General features: G+C 49.9%; 1 protein-coding gene across 1 annotated transcript; it reads right to left on the reverse strand.

The window, feature by feature from the left end:
• Window positions 1-495: 495 nt before the first annotated feature.
• LOC115649419 (olfactory receptor 1009-like) lies at window positions 496-1,089 on the reverse strand. Its single transcript, XM_030558360.1, has one exon. It carries the CDS (start codon window positions 1,087-1,089, stop codon window positions 496-498), a length of 594 nt encoding a protein of 197 aa, XP_030414220.1.
• Between the last annotated feature and the right edge of the window lie 20,451 nt (window positions 1,090-21,540).

Here is a 21,540-nt window from a genome sequence, read left to right on the forward strand (position 1 = left end):
CAGAAAAACATCCGTCTGTCTAGTGTCTACCTGTCTGTCCCCGAACAGAACCATCTGTCTGACTATCTAGCTATAAAAACACCTCTCCATGTTCACCTCACTTTATTTAATTGTACAGTGATTTGGGGGGGGGGGGTAGTGGGAACTAAGATAATAGTGGTGACAAATGGAAATAATTACAGTCTGAGAATCTCCTCTTTATATCATCTGCTAAGTTAACCAATGTAGTTCAAAAGGTATTGGAACAAGCAGGGTGAGGTGTCTATACTGCAGAAATCACATATCAGTGCATAAAGGAGAAGCTGTAACACACTTACTGGGCACTGTTTTTTAAGGGAAATGGCGCCTTCCTTCATTATCAAGTTCAAGTTCCATTTCCATATTGTTTTCTCCTGTAAGTCACATGATGACAGAAATTTCTGCACAATGACTTAATGTGCGAGAACTAGCTCATATCTGCACTCCAGTACTGATCAGAAAAACCAGTCCCCATGTTTACATACAGAGAGGAATAATTTTCCAGTGTATTGTCCTCCTCAGGGCGTCCTTCACCTCCTTGTTCCTCAAGCTGTAGATCAGGGGGTTCATCATGGGGATCACAAGGGTATCGGACACGGCCACCATTTTCTCCCAGTCCATTGAGCTGCCAGATGAGGGTCGTGAATATGTAAAGATCAGGGTCCCATCTAAGAAGGAAATGACAGTCAGGTGGGAGGCGCAGTTGGAGAAGGCTTTGTGGCTTCCCGACATGGAGTGAATCCTCTGCATGGCAAAGATGATGTAAGTGTAGGAGATGAGGATGGTGAAAATGGTGCCTATTGTTTCTATGGCTGAAAAGAGAAAATGCACTCGTTTCTTGATGCGAAAGTCAGAGCAGGAGATTTCTTGGAGTGGGTGAATATTGCAGAAGAAATGATTGAGGACAGTGAAGTGGCTGAAGGAGAGACTGAATACAGTACATGTATGCACAGTGGCATTGACATAGGCGCATAGGGAAGATCCAGCCACCAGTTGGAAGCAAACTTTCTTGGACAGGATGACATAATAAAGCAATGGGTTGCAGATGGCCACAAAGTGATTGTAGGCCATCACAGCCAGGAGGTAAAGCTCATTGTTGCCACAGAAGGAGAAGAGGAAAATTGAACCACACACCCAGGGAAAGAAATGTCTTTACTCGTCACTAGGGAACTGAGCATCGCCTTGGGGGCAATCACAGAGGAGGAGACAACATCTAAGAGTGACAAGTTGCTGAGGAAAAAGTACATGGAGCTGTGTCGGGAATCAACGCTAATCAGCACAATCACCCAGACATTCCCCACTAGTGTGCAGAAATAAATGGGAAAAAAGAACACAGAGGATGTTTTGCAGCTTTAGACTGTCAGTTATTCCCTGGAAAATGAAGCCAGTCACTCTGGTGCAGTTTCTGGGAGCCATTTCTCCTGTCACTGTGCTCTGTGTCAAAGAAGAGGGGATAGAAGCAATGGGTACCACAACAATAAATCTGATATACAGTGGAGACTTGTGTTATCTCTTAAGAGATGCCGAAACAACGGAAATTTATTTTAGTCATAAATTCCAAAGCCCAAAGGAACCATTTTGATTATCTAGACCAGTGAATTTTTTTCTCATTTGTGGATGAATCAAAATTTTGAATGGAGGTGGAAATTGTAGACATAATCTGTGGACCCCTAGGAATCCATGGACCACAGGTTGAAAAGCAGTGTTCTATGATAACAACCACCTTTGGAGGACCCCTTAGATATAGTCTGTGGATCCCAAGGTGTTCGCAGGGGATAAATTCAACACCCCCAATCTAGTCTAATTGCTTGTATAACACAGGTCATAATTTTTTTCCACTATTTTTCATTGTAAATTAGAGCATATCTTTTAAAAATCATCCAATCTTGACTTAAAAATTGTCCGTAAACTGAGTATCCACCACGACCCTTGGTAAATCATCACTCCCTGTTAATAGAGGCTTTTTATGTCGAGCTCGTCAAAATTCCCACCTAACCCCTTGGAAATTTTTGAGCTTTTATGAATAAAACCCCAAATCCAAACTATTTTGGTGCTGGTCTATTTTGGCTGAAATCTGAAGTATTTTGGTTTTGAAATGGAGCAACTGGGAGATGTAGTCGAACCAACAAGACTGGCCTATAACAGAGAATGGAAGCCTGAGGAAGTTCAGCTGGACAAATCAACATGTGGACTGCTCAGTGTTGAAGGTGTTTGAGATCAGGTCAGAGAAACACCCATCGGGATGTTTACTTGGTGTTACTTGGTCCTGCCCCAGCATGGGGAACCTGACTTGACTCCATGAGGTCCCTTCCACCCTACATTGCTAGGACTCCCTAATAACAATATTTGTATTGATTATTGTTATTTTCTTTTATTTGTTGTAAAAATGCTGACATTTCCATGGAAAAGTTCAATGCAAAAGAGTTTTGTTTGTTTTTGTGGGAGGAGGGCAATTTTCATCTATTTCCTAGGAATGTAGTGTTCCCATTCACTGTAGGGGGTCTGATCCAAAACAGATTGATGCCAAGTGGAGTTTTTCCATTGATTTCAGTGCACTTTGGGTCAGGCTATTTGTTAATATCAGATTTAATCATCTTTCCAGCTAGCAGAGCGAGAAGCAAGGCAAGGTAACACTCAGTGTATTTGAACCTTCTGCACTCCCTAAAGGAGGAGACTTTCAAGGCAAAGAGATTAGTAAAGTTCACACCAAATTATAAAAGTACATGAACTCAAAGAAGAAAAAACACATCCTCTTTTACTGAACTATTCAGTATGAGATTCTGAATGCACTGAAATCGGGAAATTGAAAGCAGGGTCTAAAATCCCAAGATGTTTGTGACAGCTTAACCTGCCTTTAACTGATGAGTAGAAACAACATCTCTAACAAAATGGCATAACCAGTCCACTGGCCAGCCAGTCAATGCAAAATACAGCCAGACCCACCCAACCATCTCTCGAAGTGGGCTCCTACCCAAAATCTCTTTAAAGGTAAAGTTAGGGAGCCAAATCCTGAGCTGCTATAAACTGGAATAGCTGGTGGACTTTTCATTTGAGCACTTTAATACTTTGAGATCATTTTGGGTTAAAGTCTTGCAACTAAAAACTTAAAACACGGTAAACAATATATTTGCATGAATATTCAGTCATTTCCCTGAGATATGCATCTTTTGCGCAAACTGGTCTTCTTTGGCTGCTTTTTATTACAGTTCCTATTTTTTTCAGATTTGCCCATCTATGGTTATGAACAAGGTCACCAGTAACAAAGTTCTTGCATTTCTCCATGAGACTAAGAAACAACAAAGATAGGAATCAAAATTTCCATATAGAAATGGAAGCATAAAGTCACACTCATCTGGAAGCCCCATTTCCTAGTAATGTGGCTATTTTGGTACTAGATTTCTACAATTCTTTACCTTATCAATGTGAAAAATTAAAACGCATGTGCACGTGCGCACATACACACGTTTCAATTGTCCTGTTTGGACTAATCAAGTTTCACCATAATAGAAAACCACCAGAAAACATCATGGAGAAAAAAACATTATATTAAATAGATAATTGAAAAATAAAGGATTTTTTCCACAAAATGGAATATTAATATATTATTATATCTGCTATCATTTACAGGTTTCAGAACTGATCCTAAAACATCATCAACTCTTACCTTGTTGTAACAACGCAATATCCAGAACACTTTCAAATGCCGTGTTCCCTCCTAACTGTGATGTAATGTGGGATAGAAAATAAATTAATTCAAGAATCATTTTCAGGTAGAAAGAGCCAAAATTGCTAGTAAAGTGAAAACATCTCATCTGTAAGTGAATCCCACTAATACTGTAGCTATTTCGAGAAAGTGAACTGAATGACAATGGCAACGAAAAAGAATTACTTTAAAAAGAAGGAGGTGAGCGTTTTGGAACTTCCAAAGGCTGCTTGCTTCAAAGCAATGGACAGTTGCAAATGTTTGTGTTTGTTTCCCAAATCAGCATTTTAGAAATGCCAACCACAAACAATGCAAAGTCAGCAATTGCAAATATAACTTTCTTCTTAAGAAACTAAAAGGCCAGGTGTCACCACAGCCACCTGATCTATGGCAGGTGGATGCTTGGAGTGGTAGATTTAAGCCTCATATTAGCACTCTAGCACCTTTCCATAATTAAACCAGGAGCTATGCTATTTATAATAAGTCAAATAAAACCACAAACTAGGAATAAACTCTGATTATCTTCAATAACCAGCATTCTTGTTGAAATCAGTAAGATTATGTTAACAATGTTTCACTTTATATTAACTGAGGAGATATGAATGAAGAGCAATGTTAAGCAGTGAGAGTTGAATTAAAACGATGGGTGAGACCCTCATGCCTGCTCTGGCTTCTTGCACAGCCGAAAACTGGAGTTCTGCAGTGGGGAAGCAGAGGCAGCAAGTGAGTTTGGAAAAGCTTCCACCTCCAAAGGAAAGGACCCTAATGAATACTAAGTAAAACATCTCTCTCTCTCCCATGTTCACATGCAGTATCTTATCATCCTGTACAACCTACGGCTACAAATCTCTATAATTTACCATCAGTGAGTGGAGACAGTGGGAGGACCAGCCTGTCCTCAGAAAATAGTTCTTTGGCAGAGTCATAAAACAGCTTCCTAGAGAAGACCCACTAATCTCCACCTAAAGGGCCACAATGAATTGCAGGTCAAACAGCATCAAGAGAGATGGTTCCCTTGGAAGCTAGGTGGGTCCAGATGTTCCTGTTCCTTCTCGCGCTTCAAACTAAGAAGAAAACTCAACTATGCAAGAGAGATTTCATTCCATTATCGGTGTGTATCCATTCTGAACCCATGAGACCGTCCATGGGAGCAGAGAATGGTGCACTGGGGAAGCCAGTGCTGCCCATTCCATGCTGTACTGTCTTTTTTCACAATCTTCTCTCTCCAGGGCTGTCGACTGGGAATATTTCACCAGCACAAAACCCACTCTGGGAAATTTTAAATGAAAATGTTTGATATGCAAATAAATGAAGCACATTTTTAGAAAAAAAAAGAAAAAAAGAAAAAGCCCTCCATTAAACAAGATTCTTTGAAACCAAGGGGTCTTGCCCCAGCATAGAGAGCCTGACTTGACTACATGAGGTCCCTTTCATCCTACATTTTCATCTTCATATGCACAGCATATGAAATCTTTTAACTCACTACAGCACAATGGACCAGACACTCAGTTGGTATCAATCACCGTAGCTCTGCTGATGCTGATGGATCCTTGACAACTGATGCCAGGTGACGCGCTATCCTGATAGTCCCAAACTCTGACATGCAGCGTTCAGGATAGCATTCAGCAAGCCTCCATCTTCACTTTACCAGATAAAGGTTAAAAGCAGACAATGGCTGGAAGTTGAAGCTAGACCAATACACAGTGGAAATAAGGCAAGGAGCATTTTTAACATCAGAGCTTGGAGCAATTCACTGAGGGTTGTGCTGGATTTTCCACAACTGGCCTATTTTAAAATCAAGCTTGGGTGTTTTACTAAAAAATCTGCTCTAATTCCTATGGGAATTATTTTGAGGCACATTCTATGGCTGAAGTGAAACAGAAAGCCAGACAACAGTGGTTTCCTCTGAGCTTGGAATTAATCTGTGACTCGCTGGGGGCGTTTGGAATTTGACCATTTTGCTTCCCTCTTCCTCCTTCTGTCTTGTCCCTTCTTCTCAATTAGATAACAGGCCACCAAAAAAGCCTGATTTCCACTCTGTGCCCCTTGCATTAGTGCTGTAAGCTGAAGGGCATTGTGATTTTCGAGTGAATTCAGCCTGTCAGTGCTAACTCTCCACAGGTGATTTGCATAAGTCAGTAAATGAACCTGCAGGTTTCCGTGGGAGCGATGCCCAAGGCAGGGCTCAGGCTTTGGGTTTATGCTCAGGGTTAGTGGAGTCAGGGAACGACAGGTGGCTGAGTTACCTCTGGTGTCACAATATTACTGCTCAGGTTCCTCTGCCTGCTGCACCCCCTGGGCAGTGACTGGCAAGGGGAAGGTTTTGTGGATTTGAAACTTAGAAACTGGGAAGCGCAGAAGAGGAATGGCTTAGACACTTTGGCAGTAAAATGTAGGTTTTGTGGCAATATCCTGTGCAATTGCTACTGGATCCGGGACGGAGACAGCATTCCTGCCCCTCCCACCACCTCTTAGCTGGGCCTACATAAAAGAGACCAGGTAGCGTTTTGCACACTTGTTTGTTTAAGACTGAGCAAATAAGGCCCAACAAATTACTGCTAGGATGAATTTTGCTGCCTCCCCTCCTTGACTAGAATACAAGCAGTTTCTGATTCTCTCAGATGAAGTAGTTCTTCTAAAATCAAGGGCAAGACCAATCAATGGCTTTTTCACAACCCCCCCCCCCCCGACATTTTTTTTTATTTAAACTGGGTTTTTAAAATTTATACTGAAATTTTTTTTTAAACCTATCAAGTATAAAATTTGAAAAGATGACAAGTGATATTAAGGCCTCTAGTTGCTCCAGCCTATTAAAGTAATTTAAATAAATACATATATGAAGAAATCCATGTTTGCTGCCAAGTGTCAGAGGAAGTCAAAGCACTGAACTATTGGAAGTCTTTGCCTAAGCACCTGGGGGTCCAGAAGTTATTGAAACACTCAGCCAGATTTCGGCAGCACTAGCCTCTTCTGCGGGTGCAGAAAGAATATTTTCTTCATTCCAGCTGATGCAGCTACTTCATTCAAATGTAAGAAACTGATTGGGAGCTGAAAAAGGATGAAGGCTTTTTTCCCCCTCGTAATATATGAATAAACGCTAGAGAGGAGGAGATGTGAGCTACTACTGCTAAAATCTGGAAGGACATTATGAGCAGGAACAATCCGTTCAGTGCACAAACTAGAGATACTTCTTTACCTCAGTTTGTTTGAAATGAAAACAAATGGTTCAGTCAACCTTTTTGTTGTTATGTCTTCTGCAAAACCAGCAAGTCAACACATTTGAATGGATCCCTATTCCTAGAATCCTAGAAGACTAGGACTGGAACGACCTCAGGAGGTATCTAGTCCACTCCTCTGCTTAAAACAGGACCAACCCCAACTTCATCATCCCAGCCAGGGCTTTGTCAAGCTGACCTTTCAAAATTTGTAAGGATGGAGATTCCACCACCTCCCTAGGTAACCCATTCCAGGGCTTCACCACCCTCCTAGTGAACTAGTGTTTCCTAATAGCCAAGCTAAGCTTTCAATAGTGCAACTTGAGACCATTGCCCCGTGTTCTGTCATCGGCCACCACTAAGAATTTCTTCAGACTCAATCTCTCATTAAGAAAATAACTCAAAAATACAACTACAAAACATTTGGAATGACATCAATCCACCCTGACCTGTAGTGTCTGGGAGTGTGGGCCTCTGAGGCTAGACTGAGACCCTCATTGGCTAGAACCACCCAGTGAGCCAGTAACAATATCCAGTCCTGTTACCGTCCAAGCCACAGTAATCCAAGGAACAGCTGAGGGCTGCAGGAGACAGAGGGATGCTGAGAAGGTCTAACTCATGATTGCCAACCCAGAGATGTGTTATTGGCTTTGGATGGGGGACAAGGAGCAAATCCGTCAGTCACTACAACAGATCACACTCAGAGCCAGGGAGACTGGGAATCGAGTCCTGCTGGCACTTCCCAGCTCTGGCTTTCTGGAGGAGGAGGAAGACACTAGCTCCCCTAGCTGACCCTGAGGCATCTTCTGGGCCCAAATGGAGGTGGTCCCCGGTACAGCTATGGAGTGTCCCAGGAGCATTCCGCTAGTGGCATTGTATTGTTTTCACAGCCAGTTTCAATCTCTGGCTTCTATCCCTTGCCCTGCTGGCAGGGCATTGTGCGGCACCCGTTGCAGGCCACCTGGGTGCAGGAGATCGAGGAGGGTGATGGGAGGAGCAACCCTGAGCATCTGCCATCCAGCTCCATCCGATCTAGAGCAAGTAAGTGGAGTTCTCCAGAGCCATCCCTAGTGTGGTGGGAATATCCCACCACTAGGACTCCCAGCCTGTCCCTTCTCAGGATTTGTTCCCCAGGTTGAGGGTTCCTGTGCCCGGGGGTGGGATGTGTCAGGAGGAGAAATTGTCTCAGCAGAGGGGAGGTGGGCAGGGGAGCAGGCAGGCTCGTTAATGAGAGGCTGCTTTGAAGCCAGACTCATGGCTGCTCCCAACTCAGTTCCAGGATGGAGCGAATAAGGCTGATGCTCAGGAGGAAGGCCGGGCAGGTGGCTCCAGAGCCAGCAGGAAACATCAGCCAGCCTTCCCAGGAGGAGAGCGGCTCCTCTGTCCCCGAGGGCGGGGAAGAGGCTTGTGTCCAGGAGAAAGAGAGGAGCTGTGTCTCATGCTGGAGGAGGAGGAAGATACCAGCTCCCCTAGCTGACCCTGAGGCACCTTCTTGGCTGAAATGGAGGTGGCCCAGGGTCCAGCTATGGAGGAGAGAGCCAGGAGAGGGCAGGAGCCAGGGAAGGCAGCTCTGGGGCTTCCTTTGCAGGAAGCCAAGGAATCAGGAGCTGCGCCCCAGGGCCCAGCAGGAGCTGTTCACCACCATGGCAACTGAGAAGCCCTGCGCCAACCCAACCCTGGCCCCAGAGGAGCCTCCTGCCAGCCCCACCTTGGCGACTGCGGAGCCTCCCACCAGCCCCTCCTTGGCCATCGAGGAGCCTCCCGGCAGCCCCACCCTGGCCATCGAGGAGCTTCCCACCTGCCCAGAGCAGGAGTTGAGTGACTGCCCGACAAACACCAGCAGCTCCACATACTCCTGCGGGGCCAGCAGCTCCTCCGTGGGGTCTGGCAGCTGTGAGTTTAAAGGTTCCCTCTTTGGAGGTGAGGGGAGACCCAGAGGAAAGGGAGGAGGACTGGGGCGGTGGGGGACTAGTAACACCCTGTGCCCATCGGCTCGCCAAGGCGCTGGGACTGACCCATGTGAGCCCCACTAACACCAGTGGGGGTGGCACAACCACGCCCCATGGTAGGGGATGCTGGGCGGAGTCGGGGAGCTCTAGCCTCCCCTGATCATGTTGGTGGGGTGGGGGCTGACTACCACTGGGCCCTGACGCTGATGGGGCTGAGGGTGTCTCTAGGAGGAGCAGGGTGGGGCCCTCGCTGCCATGGGGCTCCTTACAGAGAAAGGGGAAACAGGGAGCCTTCTCTGTCCACTGCATCCCCCCAGCAGCAGAAGGGATTAAACTTTCTCCTTCCCTCCCTGGTGCAGACACCCCCAGTGCCCAGGTGATGTGGGCTGAGGAGGAGGAAGAGGAGGAGCAGGATTTGTCCCCTGAGGAAGATACCATCATGGTGATCCAGCAGCACCTCCAGGGCAGAGCTGAGGTATAAAAATCCCCCAGCTGCACTGCCACCAAGTCTGTCCTGCTCTTTGTTCCATCCCCACCCAGGCAGGGGGTCTTGTACCAGAGAATCCCTCACCCCCAATGTGAGGACACATCTCCTCTGTTATCTGGCACCCCAAAGCAGGGACATGTGTGCCACACAGGCCAAGGTCCCCGCAGAGACTGTCCAAGTTACAACTCTTGTCTGTGAAGGGAGACACTGGTTTCGAGAAGGTGGTGACTGTCCCTGTCCAACTCATGGAGGTCCTGAGCCCTGGAGCTGGTTTGAAGCAGGCCCTGCACAGAGAACTGCTAAGAGCAAGGATTGACAAGGCAGCAGGCACCTGGCCATGAACCCTTGCTAAGTGTTCCTGGAGCGATGTGAATGGGAGAGGCCAGGATGTGCCTTTTGAGTCTTGCCAGGGCTCCTGGAGAATCCTCCTAATTGTCCCCTGACTGGTGTAGCCCCATGTCCCATGACTGATGGGTGATCCCTCTTCTTGCAGGCTCTGCGCAACCACTATTCGCGGAGCCTGGACACCTTCCTCAGGGGCCAGCTAACAGAGAACCCCACCATGGAGAAGCTGTAGCACCTCTTGGAGGTGAGTAGAATGGACGGTCTGGGGTGGAATTGCCCCTGAACCCTGTGGGAGGGCAGCAAAGGAGACTAGAAGAGCCACGTTTCCATTGTGTCCTCCCAGCTTGGACCCAGCCGGCCACGCGTTCCCAGAGCTGCCAGTGCAGGGGGAAGGAGCTGGGGCTGTCAGCCAGAGCTCTGCATGGTTGCATTAAGCGCTAACAGTGAGCACCAGGCCTGGCTGGGGCCTGAGAGACTGAAACCCCTGCGAGATGCAGGACATGGGCCGCTGAAAAGTCACTGGCTCCTCTCTAGGGAGACCCTGAGATACAGGAGGAGCCTCAGGGAATCAGCACTTATGTCCTAGGGACACTGCAGTTCCCGGAGGGATTGTCCTCATGGCCGCTCTATCCATCCTACCAAGGCCTTTGCAGCTGGGGTCTGCCGTCCAGGGCATGTGCCTTGATCCTGACGTGCAATGGATCAGGGGTTCAGAGCAAATAGACCAGCCCCTAGACTGACCATTGTCCCAGCCTGGAGAGACAAGGAGCTTGTGCCCAGCAAGACGTGGGCAGTGTCATGAACCCCCTTTTCAAGCTCTGCGACCAGGGCTTGGCTACTCCACTCTGAGCACAAAGTCTGAGCCACTTGGGGAGGGGGAGAGGCTGGTTTGTAGAGCATGTATGCCTAACCCGCTAACCCTCCCCTGCCTCCTTCTCCCGCAGCACATCCATCTCTCTCTCCAGTCAAAAAACACCCAGGAGAGAGCCAGGGCCGTACAGACCAGTGCAGCCCTGCTCCAATTTACCACCTCCCTGCCTGGATCTGACGTAAGTGACCTCTGACCCCAGCATCCTGTAGAATCAAGTTCCTCATCTCCTGGCTAATTGGTCCCTCCTGGGTCTGTAAGGGACTGCGTTCCATAGGCTGCTGGCTGGCAGGGTCGTGCCTGGCCTCAGGGCCCTTGTTATTCTGGAGCAGCGAGGCAGCGAGTGCTCAGAGAGGGCCCTTGCCCTGCTCCTTTTGCTCTGAGCTCCCTTGGGGGCAGAGAGGAAGAGGGATCTCGCTCCTCTCCCCCAGCACCTCCTACAGAGAAGAGGGAGCAGCGCTCAGGTCCAGGGGCTCTGGGGAGCTGAAGGGAGAATGGTGATGGATTCCCCTCTCCTCCTCCTTCCACCAGACCTCTTCCGACTTCTCCAAGGCAGGCGAATTCATGTTGCAGCTGGGTCTCTACATATCCCACCCAGCCAGTGTCATCAGTCGGCAAGCCAGTGGTGGGATATATTGGCTGCAGAGGCTCCTGCTCCAAAAGAGGGATAAGAAACCCAGCTGGCCAATGGGACCCCATGGAAACTAGCCTCTGGGAGACTAGCTCCAGCTGGCCATTGAGACACCTCTAGAACTAAGGCCTCTCTGCTTAGACCTGCTGTAGCGGGGAAGAGGAACCCCAATAGAAAGAAGGCCCCTCCTTTAAGACTCCCTCAGCTGGGCAGTGGGACCCTACAGAAAGAAGCCCCCTCCTCTGAGACCAACCCCAGCTCAGATGATGACTCTTTCTCTCCTCCTCTCTCTGAATTAGGGAGATGAGTGCGAAAGTGCCAGGGAAATTGGCTTCTTTATCTCAGAGTCCGGCTCTGTCCCCCAGCCCAGGGAAATCAGCCCACCCCCATACGGGGCAGGGGGTGGGCTGATTTCGTGAGGGGACAGGAACGGAGCTATTGAGACACATGGAGGGAAAGAGCCCATCATGAGGGCAGGGGCAGGGGCAGGAACAGGCACCTCAGGGGACGGACACAAAGCTTGTAGGATGCCACCAATCGGGTAACCAGGGCCAGATCCTGACTTCAGTGGGTGGGGGGGGTTCTCAGTATTAGACATCCCCATAAACAGGCAGCCACTCCCAGAGCACAATGACCATAAGGGTCACATGATTACTGTGATAGCTGAAACAAATCCCCCTTCTGGTACTAACCCGCCTGGCATGGACCCTGCAATTCCATTGGGCCGTGGATGCCATGAGGAGCCTGGCCAGTGTGCACCTAGAAGGAAAGAGGCACTGAATGAGGAAAGCCAAACCTCCCCAATGGGTGTGTCTTTCTCCACCAGGGCTCAACACCAGAGAGGCACCAGATCTGTGGTGCCGGGACGGGCTCCAGGACCCCGAGCGCCTGGGATATAGAAACCTGGCCAGGGTGGGAGAGGTAAGGACTCTCCGCCAGTGCATTGCAGCAGCTCAGGTGTGGAGCTGTCTCCTGCTGCAGTGAGTGTGTCATGGACACAGGGCAAGAGCCTGCTCCTTATTTGCACAGAGTATGTGAGGCTCCTGGGAATGTCCGTGGGGTGAGGTATGGGAATGAACCCCATCAAAAAGACCCTGAATGTCGAGCAGGTGGGCTTCAGGAGCTATCACTGCTGGGAGCAGTAGGGGTCCTGCGTTGTCTGTGTGAGCTGGGTCCCAGAGCGCGCAGACACATTCCCAGCATCTCATGGCACCTACGGTGAATCCTGCTCCATAAGAGCAATTTGAGGCCTCAGTGCCTGCAGCCTCTTACTGAAGGGGGTTCCTGGTCCATGGGACCCCAAAGGTTGGCTGCCCCAGGACTCTTCTTCACCTTGTGAGACACTAGAGGGATTTGGAGCCTGGTTCTGGGCCATTGCAAGTGCTCTGGTTCTTCTGGTTTTATGTCTTCGGACAGATATTCACTGAAGGCCAGAAGAGCAGTTTCCTCCAGACGGGGCTGCTGGCCATCCACCACCCCCTCCTCCGTGTCAGCCAGGCTGGCCTGGTGCCAACCTATTCCATCTTGGGGGAAGCCGGCCAGCTGCTAGAGGACGAGGTAACCAAAGAGGGGTCACCTGGGGAGAGACCCTCAGGGCCTTTCACCTCCAGGCCATTGAAAATCACTCCCATTCCATCCCCATGTGCTGACCAGGGAGCAAGGAGAGCGTGACCCCAGGCAGGTGCCATTGGTCTGTGCCAGCTTGTCCCCTGAGCAATTCAAAGCAGGGCAGATCCAGCTCCCCAGCAAGGCTATTTCCTAACAGGAGTCACATCAGCATGACACACTGCCATTGCTCACGCTAGGGGCTGCCAACTCCCCTAGCCACCTCTGTGAGCCTTTCATCCCCCTCCGGGCCTCAGGCGGTTCCTAGTGCTCTGGTATCATGTTATCCCAGCCCCCACCTGCTCTGGGAGAACTGGAGGAGTCAGTCAGCAGAGGCTGCTTAAGTGCTCTATTCACCAGAGCCACTGCCCATGACATCACCTTAAGAATGGGGATCCCTTGGGGAAAGGTGTCCACTTCCTCTCTCCCCACGACACTACTGCCCAAAGCCTCCCAGCCCCTCAGCTGGAGGAGGCGAGGGTGACTGAGGGGATTCTGGGGAGCGGAGCTGGATTCCCGCTGGGTTGGGAGGTAGAACCGTTCTTGCGGGGGGACTGAGAGGAGTGGGGGCAGGAGTTCATTCCACAATGGTGGGAGAGGGGATGGAAGTCACTAGAGAAGAGACAAGATTTCGTCTCGGGGTTTGGGCAGGGGAATCCCTCCCTCAGACATGAGGAGGAAATTTTGCTGGCTCCCGGTGCCGTTAATACCCTTCGTTCTCGTGGGTGTTGGAGTCTCTGATTGATCCTTGTTCCCTTGCAACAGGAGGACATTACAGCCAACATCATGGTACAGCTATTTAACATCAAGGTCTTGGGCCAGGTGCCCAACACACTGCAGGGGCTGGGCTCCGTGGGGCAGCCTTGAAGACCCCCCCATCTTCGCATGACCAGCTCCCACCCCCTGCTGCAGGTACTGCTCTGTCTCACTGTGCCTGGGGGGAAGGGCTGGGAGGAGCTGCCATAGAGCCCGCAGCACTGAGAGAAACCAAGGCCGAACACCTCGCTCTGAACACCTTGCCCCACCCCGACCCCTGGGGCTGGGGCCAGGCCAGATACTGGTTCAGAAGAATCAGGCTGTGGGGCTGGCCCAGCAATGAAAGCATCCGCAGAAGCAGGGGTTATGCTCAGGGCCGGCTTTAGGCTGATTCGCCCGATTCCTGGGAATCGGGCCCCGCGCCTAAGAGGGCCCCGCGCTTTAGGTGCCTTTTAAATTTTTTTACTTACCTTGGCTGCGGTCTGCTCCGGGGTCTTCCATGGCCCCGCTCCCCTGACCAACGCGCCGGCGGGAGCACGGCTGTCCCGCAGCCCCGCTCTCTCAGCTGGAGCTCTGACCAGAGCGCCGCAAGCCCTGCGGCCCCGCTCTCCTGGCTGGAGCTCTGGCCGGAGCGTGACAAGCCCCGCAGCCCCGGCTGGAGCTCTGGCCAGAGCGCGACAAGCCCTGCAGCCCCGGCTGGAGCGCTGGCCGGAGCGCGGTAAGTCCCGTGGCCCCGGCTAGAGCTCCGGCTGGAATACCGCAAGCCCTGCGGCCCCGCTCTCCTGGCTGGAGCTCCGGCTGGAGCACAGCAAGCCCCGTGCCCCCGGCTGGAGCTCCGGGCCCTTTAAATAGCCCTCAGAGCCCTGGGATAGCAGGGGGCTCTGGGGGCTATTTAAAGGGCCAGGGCTCCAGCTGCCTCTGCCACCCCGGTCCTTTAAATAGCCGCTGGAGCCCCGCCGCCCCTATGCATTCCCCAGGGCTCCCATGGCTATTTAAAAGGTCCGGGGTGGGGTAGAAGCAGGGGAGTCCTGGGCCCTTTAAATAGCCCCCAGAGCCCTGGGATAGCGGGGGGCTTGGGGGCTTTTTAAAGGGCCGGGGCTCCAGCTGCCTCTGCTGCACCCTCTGCCCTGCCCGCACCAGCCCCGCCCCCTGCTGTCTGCAGCCAGCTCTGCACTCCCTGCCCACAGTTAGCCCCTACCAAACCCCCTGCCCTGTCTCTAGCCAACCCCTGCCACACACCCCTGCCCGCACCAGCCCTGCATTGCCCGCCCTGCCCTGTCTCCAGCCAACCCCTGCTGCACCCCCCTGCCTGAAGCCAGCCAGTCCCATACTCCTGTTTCCAGACTTGCCAACCCCTGCTGCACCCCCCTGTGACCCTGCCTGAAGCCAGCCTGCCCCACACTCCCCTGTCTCCAGCCAGCCCCGCACCCCTTGCCCTGTCGGCAGCCAGACGCTACCTCCAGTCAGCCCCTGCCCTGCCTCGAACCAGCCCCATGTCCACTGCTGCCCTGCAGTTCCCAGGCCAGTAACCTGCACACCTGCTTCAAAGAGGGGGGCAGGAAGCAGTGGGAACCCACACATGTGCACACCCCCAGGGAGTGGCGGGGACCCACACATGTCAAACGGCAGTCATTAATAACCAATCAATAGCATATATGATGCAATGTACATAATATACAATTTTATTATTTATATAGTTATGGAAAGTAAATAATACGTGGAAGAAATGGAAGGGGTTTTTTTACACTTTTTTCTTTTTAAGTCATCCCTGCCAGGGCCCCGCCGAAAGTGTTCGAATTGGGCCCCGCACTTCCTAAAGCCGGCCCTGGTTATGCTCAATAGCCATTGCAGTCTGTGAGGGGTGGCCTGACATGGAGCCCCTCCTCCATCGTCACTGCTCAGACCTTCCCATGGCCCCTGTCACTCCCAACGCAGCGAATGTCCGACCATCCCCCACCTGGGGCGCAGTCCACTCACCTGGTATCTGAACCCTTCCCAGCCAGGAATGAAACTCCCCTCGAACACCCTGGGGCAGGGGAGAATCCTCCATATCTGTCAGGTGGGAACTGAGACGCAGAGGAAGGGCTGTGGGCCTGGTCACACAGTCCTGGGTGTAGATCTGGGAAGTGGATTCGGTCCCAGCCTAGAGCCTTTCCCCCAGGGGCACCTTCGCTTTCTGCCCTTTATTCTCCCCTCCGGCTAGGGACTCTGTGAGTGTGAAATGAACAGGGAGGGTGACGGGGTCCTGGCACACAGCCTGGATGGGAGCTCCCCTTGGCCTGGACCTCAGGCTCAGAGACATCTTTGTCATCCCGCTGTCCTTCTGTTATTGCTAGGAAGGGAGTCCCCCAATGAGGGGTCTCCAGGGCTCCAGTAAGTCATCCTCATTCCCGCCTGCATGTACCCCCTGCCCTGTTCTTCCCTGCCTTGCCCTGCCCTCTGGTTTCTCGCTGTTGACTCTGGCTGGACTCTTGACTCCGGTCTCTGGCTAGGATTTTGGCGTGACCCTTCTTGGCTCCAGATTTGGGTTATGAACCCTGGCTCAGTATTGTCCTTGCCTTTCTCTAGCCTCGCTCCAGGCCCTCCACTCACCTGCTCCAGCACTGCCTCTTCCTCCTCCTGATCTTCCTCAACCCCTCCGATTTCGACTACATGGATTCAACCTTTGTGTGGATATGGAATTTGGCTCGTACTTCTGACCACCTGGCTTCGACCTCTGGCCTGGACATGGACACTGGCTCTGGTTCTGCCTGGACATACTCAACACCCAACAGCAGTAGAAAGACCCCACCATTAATCAAACCCTAACCCCGCCCCATAACCCTGTAGTCCCTCCCACCCATCGCTGGAAGTCCCGCCCCATGGAGGTATTACTTTGTGGTCAAAGCAGCCATACGACTGGAAGCAAGGTGTGTTATGTGACCCCTCTAAGAACTCCTCCCACCACCCTCTACCAATCAGGATGGGGTTTGTCCCAAAAGGACCACCCCAAGAGGAGATTTGACCATTCAGGGCGAGTTCTGGGGTGGGAGGGTGCCGAACCCATCTGCCAGAGCTGCAAGGGGAATCTAAAGGGCTCAGGGCTCCACGGTGGCCAGAGCCCTGGGCTCTTTAATTTGCCCCTGAGCCCTGGGTTGATTTACAGACACTGCGGCTCCCAGCCACAGCTGGTGCCCCAGGACTTTTAAATCTTGAGAGGCCATGCCTCTTCCGGTTGAGGCCACGGCCCCTCAGGACTCCCGCAGTACCGGTAAGTCCTGGAAGTTACTTTCACCCCTGCTCTGAGCCCTTTAAATCCTATCCCCAGCCTGGCTGCTGGAGCTGTGGGAGGGATTTAAAGGGCTCTGGGCTCTACGCAGCTGTGGGAGCTCTGACCCAGGGGTGAAAGTAAGCAGGTACGGTCCAGTATGGCATAGCAACAAGAGCCAGTACGCCGTGCCGGACCACACCGGCTTCCTCAGCAGGGATTTAAAGGGCTCAGAGCTCCCACGGCTGCGGGGAGCCCAGAGCCCCTTAATTTCCCCCCACAGCTCTGGCAGCTGGGCTGGGGCCAGATTTAAAGGGCTTGGAGCTCCCACGGTGGCCAGAACCCCAGGTCCTTTAATTTGCCCCTGAGCCCTGGATTGATTTAAAGGCCCTGCGGCTCCCAGCTGCAGCCAATGCTCCAGGACCTTTAAATCTTGAGAGACCCCGCCTCTTCCGGTTGAGGCCACGCTTCCCTCAGGACCCCGGCAGTACCAATAAGTCCTGGAAGTTACTTTCACCCCTGTTCTGAGCCCTTTAAATCCCGGCCCCAACCCAGCTGCTGGAGCTCTGGGGGAAAATTAAAGGGCTCTGGGCTCCCCATAGCCTTGGGAGCTCTGAGCCTTTTAAATTCTGGCCCCAGCACGGCTGCTGGAGCTGCGGGGGGCAATTTAAAGGGCTCCTGGCTCCCTGCAGCCGCGGGAGCTCTGAGCCCTTTAAATCCCCACCGAGGAAGCCGGTGCGGTCCGGCACCGCGTACTGGCTCTGGCTGGTACTCCGTACTGGCCCATACTGGCTTACTTTCACCTCTGGATTAAGTGACGGCTGAGGTCGTGAGACGTTCCATACAGCTCTGTTGGCCTAGTGCCCATGACGGAAGGTGGTACGTTCCGTTCCGCCATGACATTCATAAACACATCCCATCTTTAAGGTCCATGTCTGCTGGGAACAGAGCGTGTCTGGGTCAGGGCCCGGAATAAGTCGAGCATGTTAGAACCATTCAGCACGGAGCCTTTGTACACAAAAGCCCCTTTATCATTCCATGAAGAGAGATTTGTAGCCTGGCCCAGATTCTTTAGCAATACTAATGCATTTTTCTTAGAACGCTTCTTTGCATTATCCAGCACCTGCTGAGCAACAGAGTCTGAGGGCTTTGGCGTTTCAGAGGGGTTGGCAGTTACATTCTGTCCCTGTTCTGGTAGAAACAGACTGATTTTCACTTTATCCTCCTCTCTCAGCTTCACCTACATTAGGCACCTTTGAAGCTCGGAGCTGTAAGGTTTAGCCTTTTAGTATTCAGGTAAGTCAGTTCTTTGAAGACGGACTCATTTCAGCATCCAGTAAGCGAGTTGCAGTCGGTCGTTAGGCCCCCTGAGGATACAGAGGTCACCAGTGTTCTGAGCAAAGCGTCAGATTTTTCCCAACTCTCTTTAGAATACCGTTCTTTTAGCCGCACCCTCACCTTCCCAGGGACACAGCATCCATCAGTTTTCTGAATGAAGTACCAGAGTCTTCCCAAATACTGGAATATAGGGGAGCGGTGATGAGCTTATGGTTTTGGGAGAGTGGTTTGTCAGTCCTTGCTGTTTTTTTCAGAACCTTTAGAGCGCATGCGCCGGGTTTATGAATGTGTGTGGTTCTGCGCACGTTCAGAGCCCCTTGAGCGCATGCTCCGGGTTTGTGAATGTGGGCATTTTCTCAGGGTTTGGTGTGGCAGTGGCCGCTGAGGAACTGGAATTGTGGTTGTATGGTTGTTTTTTACTAGGGTCTTGTTTTGCCCTTGCGTTTGACAGATATGAGGTTTGGACTGCCCGGATGTTTTCATCTGCACTCTTGTGCTGTTTTGTGTTGTTAAAGGTCTCAAAGCAGATTCTTGGTGTTTTGGCGGTTCTGGAGCAGGTATCCTTGTAACGCTGACTAAGCATTGTCAGAAAAGTTGCCTATGCCTATGGGGGGTGGGGGGAACCATTTTACAAAACTGAACTTTACCATCTTTCTCACCCACACCTATGTATTCACTTTAAATACAAAACCTCATAAAACAACCCAACCAATAAGCAAAATATATTTACTGGGCTTCATCCATCTATCAGTCACTGATGCTGGCGAATTTTCCCTTTCAGCTGTCTCTTTCCCTTTTCTTTTGAGCTTGTTTTCCCTCCCCTCTAAGGATCTCTCATGTTTTCACCATACTGTGGAGCAAACAGCATTATTATAAAACACAAGAAACCGTCTTGTAAACTTAAAAACTAAATATTCATTATGGTGTTATTCTGTTTAAAAAGTCAGTGCTTTAAAACAAATCATCCATTTCAGGCTGTACGACAAACACAGGTTTTGAGTTTATTTCTGCTACTTCAAAAACAAAACAAAAAACAACAAACAAACAAACACAAAAATCTCAAAAACATTTTTTAAAAATACATCTCATTTTGCAGAATAAAAACCAAACTGATTTTAAAATCCATTTTAAACCACATTTTGCACAGGAAAAAAACCCTGTTGGTTTGAAACAAACCAAATACATTTAAAAAACCCTACACTTATGCCTTGACCAGACCTCTCTCACACACAAATCAGCAGGTTTAGAAACACGCCAAACCAAGTTTCCCTCCATATACTTTTCAATACCCTCCCCCCCATGTATTTAAAAGTCAGTTGCAAAAAAGTTCTCTTTCACTAGGGGATCATGTGTTGCAGGCACATGCTTGTTCTGTTCCCTCAATGTGTGTTTGGGCCTTCAGGTTAAAGAGCAAGCAAAAATGTTAGTTACTATTACCACCAAATCCCTATACAAACCATGCAATACTTAAAGTTTTTTAAAACAGTATTAAGCACAACTATAGTTAAAATAGTTTTTACCTTGGCCTGGTGGTGAACTGCAGCTTAAAGTTACTGAGGCCATGCTAAGCAGATCATGCTGCAATAAAAATAAGCACCATTATTTTCCTAAGACAGCCTGGGCAAAGAGTGGCATTATACAATGTATAGTTTCAGAGTTAAAGCCAGCAAGCCGTACTTCTGTCTGCCGTCCAGCAGCCTTTCAAAAAGTTTCTGTTGAAAAGGACAGTCTCCAACAGACCTGAGGTTTTTATACCATCTTAGCCTATTGTTTCAAACAGATTTCAGCATAGTAGCTAGCAGGTTAATTTAATGCCCACAGATCTGAACTAATAGATTCTTAAGGCACCCCTCCCGTAGCATACCCTGTTGTGATCTGGGGTGGGGGAAACAAGCTGTCTGCACAACTGGGCTTTTTTTTTCTTTTTTCTTTTTTTCTGTAAGTTGAAATAAATTTTTCTGTGGGTCCTTCTTACAGTATTGAATAATACTCATTTCCAAGTGGGGGGGCCCTTTGCAGATATCAATGAATGTCTTGGGGCTTGTTTTTTTTTTTTTTAAACACGTTTCTTTCATGCTTAAAGTTTGGAGTGGGAGTGTTTTCTAGAAAGAATGACCGATAGCATTCAACCAACTCCAGGGCCATATTTAATCTGTCCAATAGTGTTCCACCAACTCCTGGGGTCATATTGAAACTGTCCAATTGAGTTCTGCCAACTCCAGCAGTTATATTTAAACTGTCCAATAGCATCTGCGAATTCCTGAGGTTTTATTTCATTTCATATTAATCAGAACTCACCATCCACCCCCTCATATTTAACCCTATGGCAACAAGGGTAAGTAATCGCAGTCACCTTGGCTATTCAGTTGGGGGGGGTGGTTAAACCCACTCAGTTCAACAGGATAAGTCAACTCTATTGTATTTAAACACATGTCTGAACAACCTGTTTGTTTTATTGTAAGCACATTTTTTAGGATTTTTCCCCTCATCCACAACATACATTTCAGCTTTTTGCTGTAAATGGGTCACTTTTACACACAAAACCCACAAGCGCTGGTTCTCACAAACAATTGATTTTGTATTTAAAAGACATACAGCTCCTTGAAACCCAGCCAAGATGCTCATTAAAACTTTTAGCTCATTTAAGGGCCAAAGGCCTTTGAACAGAAACACAGATAGTCACAAAGCCCTTTTCAATAGGTTTTTTTTTTTAATTTACAGCTACCAAGTTTTCTATCGCATGTTTGTCCCCTCACCATTCTCTAACTGAATCCTTTTAGATTCCTTACAAATAGTCTTTTCCTTAAGCAGGGATCTGTAACTTTTTGTGAGGACTAGACGGCCAATATCACGCGTGTCATGGAAAAACAACCCCGCGTTGTGTTTGGATCAGAATCACCCAAGGCCCCTTGATTACGAGCATGGGGGGGGGGGAACCAGCGAACTGGCATCCCCCTGAATACAGATTTTTCAACAGGTTTTATAGCAAAAAAACACAAATAGTGATACACATGAAGTTCTCACGGGGGTGGTGAAGGAGTCCATGTTTCCTCTCAGCAGCCTTTCTACAATTTCTAAAACATGTGTCCTTGGTAAGAGATGGCCTCGTCTGTCTGGTGCTGGGACTTCTGGGGTAATGGTGCTGCACTCTGATTGGCAGAGGGCCTTGGGAGGAGTTCTTAGTGGGGTTATATGGCGCACTTCCTTACAGGTCACCCTGCCCCAGAATTCTCCCTGATTGGTCAAAATCTCCTCTTAGGGCAGTCCTATCAGGTCAAAACCCATCCTAATTGGTAGATGGCAGTGGGAGGAATTCTTAGAGGGGTCACATGACCCACTTCTGGACAGGTCACCCCACCTTGGAACTCACCCTGACTG

The sequence above is a fragment of the Gopherus evgoodei genome, chromosome 3 (genome assembly GCF_007399415.2).
Source record: "Gopherus evgoodei ecotype Sinaloan lineage chromosome 3, rGopEvg1_v1.p, whole genome shotgun sequence".
NCBI lineage: Eukaryota > Metazoa > Chordata > Testudines > Testudinidae > Gopherus > Gopherus evgoodei.

Excerpts from the sequence above, each read along its gene's own strand:
- LOC115649419 (XM_030558360.1), bottom strand. The coding sequence starts at position 1,089 with ATGGCCTACAATCACTTTGTGGCCATCTGCAACCCATTGCTTTATTAT.